Source organism: Stegastes partitus, unplaced genomic scaffold (assembly GCF_000690725.1).
Source record: "Stegastes partitus isolate 25-593 unplaced genomic scaffold, Stegastes_partitus-1.0.2 Scaffold10, whole genome shotgun sequence".
Taxonomy (NCBI): domain Eukaryota; kingdom Metazoa; phylum Chordata; class Actinopteri; family Pomacentridae; genus Stegastes; species Stegastes partitus.
Genome location: NW_007577741.1, coordinates 789,738 through 798,904, shown reverse-complemented (window position 1 = coordinate 798,904; position 9,167 = coordinate 789,738). Strand labels below are relative to the sequence as shown.

The 9,167-nt window shown below is 43.3% G+C and overlaps 1 protein-coding gene across 1 annotated transcript in view; it reads left to right on the top strand.

Annotated features, from left to right (window-relative positions):
- The first annotated feature begins 6 nt into the window (after nt 1–6).
- rab44 (RAB44, member RAS oncogene family) overlaps nt 7–9,167 on the top strand; it is an 11,115-nt gene continuing 1,954 nt past the window's right edge. The window contains exons 1-6 of the mRNA XM_008285667.1: nt 7–3,603; nt 4,158–4,222; nt 5,954–6,018; nt 6,130–6,267; nt 6,345–6,426; nt 8,497–8,611. Coding sequence (XP_008283889.1) covers nt 136–3,603; nt 4,158–4,222; nt 5,954–6,018; nt 6,130–6,267; nt 6,345–6,426; nt 8,497–8,611 — 3,933 coding nt within the window. The 5' untranslated portion in view covers nt 7–135. The remainder of the gene's footprint in view (nt 3,604–4,157; nt 4,223–5,953; nt 6,019–6,129; nt 6,268–6,344; nt 6,427–8,496; nt 8,612–9,167) is intronic.

The window sequence follows — 9,167 nt, the reverse complement described above, 5'->3', positions numbered from 1 at the left end:
AGAAAACTGGGGTCTAGTCGTAGAAATAAAGGAAAACAGCGGGTTAAAGACGACCAACCTACGGAGGACGCTGATGGTCGTGAACCCAGTGAAACAACAGAAACACCATTAACAACAGAGACAGCAGACCAGACCATGTTGGAAGGAACGAACAAATCCTACGCTCCTCAGAATGAAGAAGAAAACTCACACGCTGACACGCATGCTTGCACTTCTGAGTTAACTACAAGTGAAAAACATTCCATTCCTACAGTAGATCAACAGGTAATTGACCTGTCACATTGCACACAGATGCCAGATGAGCAACTTCTGGATGTTTCTTCTGTAACAGATGTAGAGAGCAAGGAAAGAGACGAGGCTCGGCATTCGGAGGATGCTGTAAAGATATTGCACGAACAGGAGATTAGGCTCCCACAAATGCCAGAAATGCCTCAAACTGATAACACATCTGGAGGTGTGATAGATGATGCCACAGAAAGTACTAAAATCTTTTCTGAAGCCTCGGTAGACCGAGCTGAAATCAGGGACACAAACCAATCGGTGCTGGCAGTGAAAAGCACTGATGATGCTACAAAAGACATCGTGTTTGAGGTTTCAGGCCAGGGAAATGAAGCTGATCATGTGCATGATACTGAGAAACCACAGCTCAGTGACACAGAAAGACTAAACACTGCACAGGCTGATGTTTATGAGATTGAAGGCCAAGAAAAGGATGATTTAAAAGCCGGTACAAGAAAAACAGGTCCTCAGGAGGCGGGACTCTTTTCTGAAATGGAGGACAGTGAATCTTCTTCACAAAGCCTGCAACATGAGCTGCATGCTGCTTTTGACTCCCAGCCTGAGCAAAACAACACAAGCTTTAACTCTGGTGGGAACACAAGCAAACTGGGGTCAAGCCAGGAAAAATCAATGGAAACTATGCTGGAAGGAACGGACAAATCTGACAGCCCTCAAATTAAAGACGCTGTTCATGTCAAACAAAATGAACATTTTGGCCCACTTGCTGGCATCTCTGAGTTTAGCAGTTCAAGTTTGCATTCAAGTCCCGCAGCGGATGGACAGCTAGTCGAGTCAATCCCCAGCGAGAGGCCAGATGAAGGGCTTCCCAGCGTGTCCTCCTCTGTGGCTGAAAACAAGGAGAGCGATGAGAACACAGAACTGTTCAGACAGGATGGACGCTCATGGGGCAATGATTTGTTTAGTGAGTCACATGTGGAAGCAGAAAATGCAGAGTACCCAACCACAACGGAGATAACCGCAGAGGAGAGCAGCTCCAGAGAACATACTGAAGTTGAAAGCAGTGTTGAGCAATCACCAAAAAAGGAGCTGGCTGCAAGTGGGGAACAAAATGAGAATTTCAACCCATTTGAAGTCACAGGAGCTAAGCAGTCAGAGGATGTTGTAAACAAGGAGCATGAAGAGCTGATTAACCCGAAACAAGTGCAAGATTTGCTTCAAATCGATACAGAGCCCCAAACACTGCCATCAGAAATAAATGCTCCTTTGGACTCCCAGTCGCAGGACAATCCTCAGAGCATCAAGGATGAAACTCTTACAGCCCCCAACCCAATAGGGAGCAGAAGGAAACTGGGGTCAAGCCGAAGACATAAAGGAAGGCAGCAGGCTAAAGAAGAAGCTGTAGAAAACACCAGAGCTGATGAAGCCTCCGAAACACCAAGCATGTCATTAGCATCAGAGACAGCGAGGCAGGAAGAACTAACAGGCCTGAAATCTCCAGAGAAAATAAGAAATACGTCAGCTGTGAATGACGATGAAAAGCTGCCAGAGAAAGACACATCTTCAACAGACAGCAGTGCAGTCGTGACGGCAGACATGTCTTCAAGATCAGACGATGACTTTCTCGAATCTAATAAGGACGTCGATGACAAAGAGGAGAAACCCGTCAAAGAAACCGAGAACTTAAGTCACCTCACAGGACATGACACAGTCAAAATGGACCTGATGCAACCAACACAAGCCTCAGTTTGGAAAGATATCTCACATCATGATGACAGTGAAAATGCTCGGCCAAGCACTGTGGACACGTCTGCCCAAGAAGAAGCATCGCAGCTCAAAAATACAGAAGACGCAGTGGGACAAGACGTCGATGTGCAACAGACAAATGATACGATAGAAACTGTGGGTGCAGAGAGTTCCATGGATAAACAAGCAAAGGGTGAAGCGGCAGAAAAAGACTCTACGAACAAAGTCGATGCACTTCAAGAAATGAATCTGTCACATGAACTTGTTTCTGAGCCGGTCGGGGATGTTGAAAGTGGAATCTCTACAGCAATGGATGCACCTAAGAGCCAAGAAGAAAAAACTCAATCAGATCAGAGTAAAAACTTGCAAGTAAAATCCGACCAGAAGAGGAGGAAGATGGGCTCGACTCGCAGGAGTCAACTCAACAGGAAACAAGAGGGAGAAGCGGACAACAAAGGCGAAACAACAGAAAGTGAAGCTAACGCACGAGCTGATGTGAGAAATCTCGATGAGACGCAAGACGTGAAAGAGCTGGTGCTAACTGCAGAGGTGTCGCAAAATGAAGACGCACCGACTTTGTTGGGTGCTTTTTATAAAAAACCAAAGGAAGGTGAAGAAAGCGGCTCTGCTCATGATGAGGGCCATCGGCCAGGAAGCAGCAGTAACGTGATACCAGGCAGAGATGGTTTAATGGCTCCTGAACCGTCAGCCTCTCGCAGTGAGGAAGCTGTCGATCCTGATGGAAAGGATGGTGAAAGAAACGTAGACGTTCACGTGGAGCCATCAAGTGCTGAGACACAAATAACCCCTGTGATCGCTGGAAGAGACAGACGCTCATTAGATCAGCTGCTGCCCCTAAATACTGAGACCACAGCACACACTGGCACCACAGGAGGAAGCTCAGCGCTCGGCGTGACCACAGAGAGTACACGAAATGATGATGAAAGGCCACAGAGTGCAACACAGGACCAAGAATCTAAAGAACAAAAGCCAAACACTGTGATAGAAGAAGTTCAAATTCCAGAGATGAAGAACGCCAGCCCAAATCTGACTCCGACCAGCAGGAGAAGAAAGATGGGCTCCACCCGCAGGAATCTTGGATCACGAACCAGAGAGGAAGGCTCGCGTCAAAAGCAGGACGAGGATAACGAGGCAACAGAGACCGAAATAATTGCAGGAGGTATAAAGACTGTCCCTGGAATCAAAGAGACGGAGCTGCAGCTTCACACAGAGCACAAAGAGGGTGACCCTGAACACCAAAGATTATTAGAAACGGTGGAACACAGCCAAGTCGGAGAGTCTCAGTCAGCTCCGCCGGCTCAGCAGACAGTTGAGGAAAATCCTGTTTCTCAAGGCCAACTTCTAGAGACAGAGCAGCTGACTCCGAGTTACCTTCCATCCACCTCTCCCAAAAAGGATGCAACGTCAGCGTCTGGGTCGAGGAGGAGAAAAATGGGATCCCACCGGAAGTCACGTGGACTTCAAGGTTACGGAGACCAAACTGAAGAGAGGGAGGGAGGATTAGATGCACAGAAGGAGACGGATGTCGGAAATATCGCAGAGGAAGGAGGCGTCAAGGCATCTGGGGAGGAATCAGCGGGTCTGCGAAGAATATCAGAGGTAAAAACCAAATTATAGCTTCATGTTCTTTACTGTCGAGCAGAAATGTTCACTTTGAATTAACTTGCTTTCACTGCATTTCAATGAGCTACTAGTGAGTTCTAGCCAGTTCTCAGTGGACTTTCTTAACATTATTCAGTGTTATGCATTCAAAATGATGTGCCTTTAGCTGAGGTGCTTATTATGAGACGAGTATTATGTTGTACTTCCCATTTGCTTTAACGCATCTTGCACACCAACCAAATGTTTGTTGCAAGAACAAAATGACACAACAAAGTCAAATGAGGAACATGTGGTCTACGCTACAGGTTTCACACTTTGGAAAGGAGAACATAAACCTGTTTGGCCCCTTCAGAAACCTGAAAGATACCAGCTTCCAGTGAGATCAGCACATGATGACTTTCAAGACGTTGAATTAAAATAAATTAACTCTAAAGCAAAGACTATGAACCAATACGTCTCTATATATGTCGCATAAAACTAAAAGATGAAATATCTGGTCAAAGTTGAATATCCGTTCCTGTCAAGTTATTTTTTTTATGTTTGTCTTGCAGGTTGATGATAAGAAACCGACATCTGACGTTATTTCAAAGGTTGGCGAACCACCGAGGCCTGCGAGGTAACCGACGTTCAACACATATAGAAACATCCAGGGGTTGTCCCACCGATAAGCTCCTATGAAATACTGATCTGCCTGTTTGGGATTCCAGCTTTCAGAAAGATCTGTTAACTAAATGGCACACTGAGGTGGATATATGTCATGCTGCAGAACTGGACACTCTACTGGCAGAAACTCTGACGTGGTCCTCAAATGTATTCACACCCTTCCATTAAAGAAGAGGCAAAATTCACAATAAAATAACTAGAAACTGAAAAAAGTAATAATAAATAAAAATTTGCTAAATTATAATTGAGTGAAATAAGATGTTGCTTTTGAACTGTGGTTGAAAAAACTAATTTTAAAAAAACAAACAAAACTGTTAAATGAGAGCACTTTGCTGATGAGCAGTGGGCCAGAATACCTGTCAACAGGTGCAGAATTGAGAGTTACAGGAAACACCTGATGGCAGTGATTGGCTCAAAGGGTTGTTCAACTAAATATTAGTTTACGGGTCCCATCATGCTTGTTTTTTTTTTTTTATATATATATATTTCTGTTGAACCACAATTCAAAAGTAACGTCATGATTTTCATTACATTTTTATTTATAACTACTTTTGTCAATTTCAACTTATCTCAGTGACTGAAGTTGTTGTTTTGTTTTTTTTCCTTCTTTAATGGGAGGATATGAATACATCTGAGGACGACCGTATACCATCTCCAGCAAGATAGAACCTCGCCCACTGCAAAAAAAGCAGTACAGAAAGTTATGCAACTGCACAAGACAATCTCATTTAAATAGTGCCAGATCATAGGCAGAGACACCTCCACCCACTCTCCATTCCTATAGTTTACAAAAGCCTATCCTCCAAACTTAATAATGCAAATGTAATTCTGCTGCGTTTTGGCCACTCTTCTATATGTGTTTTCCTCAAACAGCATCTTGTAATGTCAAAAGGAAACTATGCATTAGACGGTTGAACACATATGAGTCAGTGAGGAGTCTGAGCTTGTGACTCACATCGACACTAATCCTCCTGCACATCGTACAATGCAGGCAGTATATGGCACAAACACCACACAGTGTCAACAGATTTTTTTTCGCATGCCAGCGGCATCATCGCTTGGCAGTCGGTTGATGCTATTCAGCTTCCTACGGGCTGATTTAGAGTTCTCAGCTGCTCCGCTAAGAGAGCAGGGAGGTGAAAGCGATACGGTGTGAATGCCGCTGAGCCCTCCTGACGCTCGGCGTAAAAGACGAGACGAGATTCCTCTTATCGGTTCAAATTAACAGGCAATTAATGGAGGGTAGACAAAGGGATCAGGGGGCAGCGAGAAAACTGGAGGAAGGCCTTTTAGTTTGATGGTGGATAAATGGTATGCCAAGAATTTCTTGTATTTTTAACCGTTTGCTATACGTTCTTTGTGAGGGATGTAATTTCTGTTTTGTGTCTTTTGAGCCACTCAGCAGTTCTTTAAATCCAACAACCATGACCTTGAGACACATATTGTTGTTAATATTCTTGCTATAATACAGTCATTTCTCATATTTAATAAATTCTAGGAGTGTAAAAATTTTACTTTTTTTCACAAAAAGTAAAACCCTTGCACACCTCACACCAAATGACTTTAATTCCATTATAAACTTGTGAAACTCTTACTGGTGAAGCCTTGCAGAATCCTGAGTGATAAATAATTTGCTTTGAATGTCATATTTAACGTGACGTGTGTTTGCTTGTCGCTTCCACAGTGAGAAGACTCCATTTCAGCCTCCTCGTGCTGAAGCCCACCTGGGTCGAGAGCAGTTTTCTTTGGGTAAAGACCAATAATACGATCAGATGTCACAGACAAATCCAGCTGAGGGAACTTTTATTGCCAGGTTTTGAAACATAACGTGACCAGAAAGCGTTTTAATGTTAATTTCAGCCGGCGAACCCAGAGCTGCAGGCCTCAAATCAGCCAGCTACCACGTGGTGATGATTGGAGACAGCAGCGTGGGGAAGACTTCCTTCATGAAGAGAGCTCAGACCGGGAAGTTTTCTTTAGATATACCCGCCTCTATTGGTAAGATCCTGATCTTTACGTCACTCCATAAATACATGCACATGTACAGACTGATGTGACGTAAATATTGTTCGCAGGCCTTGATTCCTGCATGTGGACTGTGGTAGTGGATGGAAAACCTGTGGTTCTAGAGATATGGGATACAGCCGGACAGGAAAGGTACGTTCCCTCTTTCCTTTTACGACCCATTATTTAGACGTTAATGGTAATAATTATAATAATTATTCTTATTATTCTTATTCTTAGAACTGGTCTTTCAATTAAACTAGAGATGAAAAGTTCTATCAAACATTTTTTCTTGTAATGCAGCCGTCACTGTGTACTGCCTGTAGCAGAATTACAAGTGTTTTATCATAAATACAGTGATTTTCAGTCAGTTATTGTGGTATCATCTTGTTAATTTTAATATTATTCTACATTTTCCAGCCCTACAGTTTGAGACGAAAATGCTGTTTGTTCATTTTCCTATAAAACGTGTCAGTTTCTACTCAGTTACTGTCGTGTATTCTGCCCGCTTTCTTCTGAAGATGATGTAGAAATAATATGTTGATTCCTGACAAGACCCCCTCCAGTGACAATCCAATTTTTTACCTTATTAACACGTCCATATGGGGTTTTTTTATATATGCTGGAAGATGTGATAAGCGGTCAAAGCCACAGAGCTGAAGCTGCAAAGACGATGTCAAAAACATGGATTCAGACTTTTGTACATAAGATCGGTCCCTCCAGCTTGCAGGGTGGAGCTCTCTGTGTAATTATTCTGGAACATATTCTGGTTCAAACATGTATGGCTGAATTACTCCGCTCGTCATTGTGTAACTCTGGGTAGTTTGTTTGTTTTGAGCTGCTGAGTTGCAGCTTTAGGGGTGACTGGAGGTGAAAGGAGGAGAACTCTCAGATGTGACGACGGAGTAGAGCTGCATCTAAGCCATTTTAAACAGAAAGGGATTTTCACTGTTGGAAAAAAATATGTCATTTTGAAACACAGAGACGAGGTTTTAGGGCTGAAACGAAAGACCGGGGTGGAACTTTAACCGCATCATCGAACCACTATTGTCAGTGCTATGGCTTGATTGTCCTTGACACGCAGTGCAGTTGACTTTTTTTGGCACTTGCGTCACAGCGGAGGCCTTGAATTGAGTGGAAACAGTGAAGATGTCTGGCCCGGCAGCCTCACATGCCCAGAGAGACACGTCCTGGTGTCTGCTGTAGCTGGGTAGAATATCTGGGCATGGGTGCGAGCAAGGCCACAAGTTTGGAAGTCATTGAGAAAATCCAAAAAGAAGCCCCACCTTCAAAAGGCACAGGGTGTTGCTACATGATTTATGATTGCCTCAGTGTTGCGCCACGTGCTTTGTGTCTTTCTATTCTAGGAAGTGGCTGTGGCTTTTCTGTGTACAGACACACTTTGTTTCTGTGTTGGCCGAGGACAGGTTGTCTCACTGTCACACAATGTGAAGGCAGCACCCTGTGTTCTCAGCAATGTGTACGCCTCGGCATTTAGCCAAGACTTCTGATTAGCACATGTAACAGTGTTTACATAAGTAACATCCTCCATGCGCGGAGCTATTGTAGATACAGATACCGTAGCAACCTCTGAACATGTGCCAGACAGTGTCCTCAAAACAGAGTGAAAGTCTTGAGAGGTGCCCCTCAGGCGAGGACACAACCTGTTTGAGAACTGGTTTGGCATATTCCTGCAGTGCTTTCTATGCATGGATTACAGATTTGCTCCCAGTAGCAGAGGTGGAGAGTGCAGATTCCCACGTGTTCACTCCACATGTTGCACGCTGGGTGAAATTTACGCTGACAGTCGGATTAGTGTGGTTGAAATCTAAGGTGTGCTGTTTTAAGAGCACTAATGGCCCCAGAGAGTTTACAAAAAGCTGCTCCTTAATGCTAACACCGAGCTGTACACACCCGATTCATCATGTGTCATTCCAGGTTTCTAAGAATTTGTTTCTTTATGTTGTGACAAGCTCCAACCACTTCGCTGTGCAGGCAGCCGCGCTCACACTGTTTTCATTATCCTTCTAAATGTAGCTTGACAGACTTTTTCAGGGAAGTCTCTGCAAACTGTATTGCGACACAAAGACGTTAGCTGTTGGGTGCATGCGAGGACAGAATTTGAAATGCGCCAGATGTAGTGTTTGTGTCCGCCTGATCTCAAGAAGAATGTCTAATCTGAAAGCAGACTGTCTCTGATTACGCTCTGTGTTGTTTCCAAAGGTTCCGCAGCATCACGAGACATGTTTTCCACAGAGCCCAGGCTTTCCTGCTAATGTATGACATCACATGCACCGAGAGCTTCTCTGCAGTCAGCTACTGGGCAAACTGTATTCAGGTATGACGCATCTTAAACTGCAGTGTTCCACGGCTCGGTTTACAGCGGCACCTCAACAAATGCTGAAGCTGCAGAGTTATTCGAGGCCAGACACACTGTGGTGGATAAACCAGGTGCTTTAAGTGTAATTAGTGTCTTTTGTTGTAATAAAGCAGGATTGACGTCTCAGTGAAATACAGGAATGTTTTTCTACATCACAGTTGAATGTGTTTACACAAGTGAGTGAGAGTGCCAAATTACAAAAATGAGTCAATAAAAGAATGAAAAAATAAATAAAAGTGGAAATAAAAAGAAGAACAAATATAATAATAATTTTTTAAAAATTATTTTTAATCATTTTTATTTTGTATTTTGTTTTTCATAATTTTTTAAGTAATTTTTTTTTCTTTTTTTGCTTTTAAAGCGACATTTAATTTAAAGCAACATTTAAAAGTAAAGGAAAGATTTGCAGAAAAAGGTGCTCGGTAGGAATGTCGTTGTGTGCAGAAGGAATTGTACGCAAGTATGGACCTGCCTCCTTTAAATTAAATGTCACTTTAAAAGCAAAAAAAAAAAA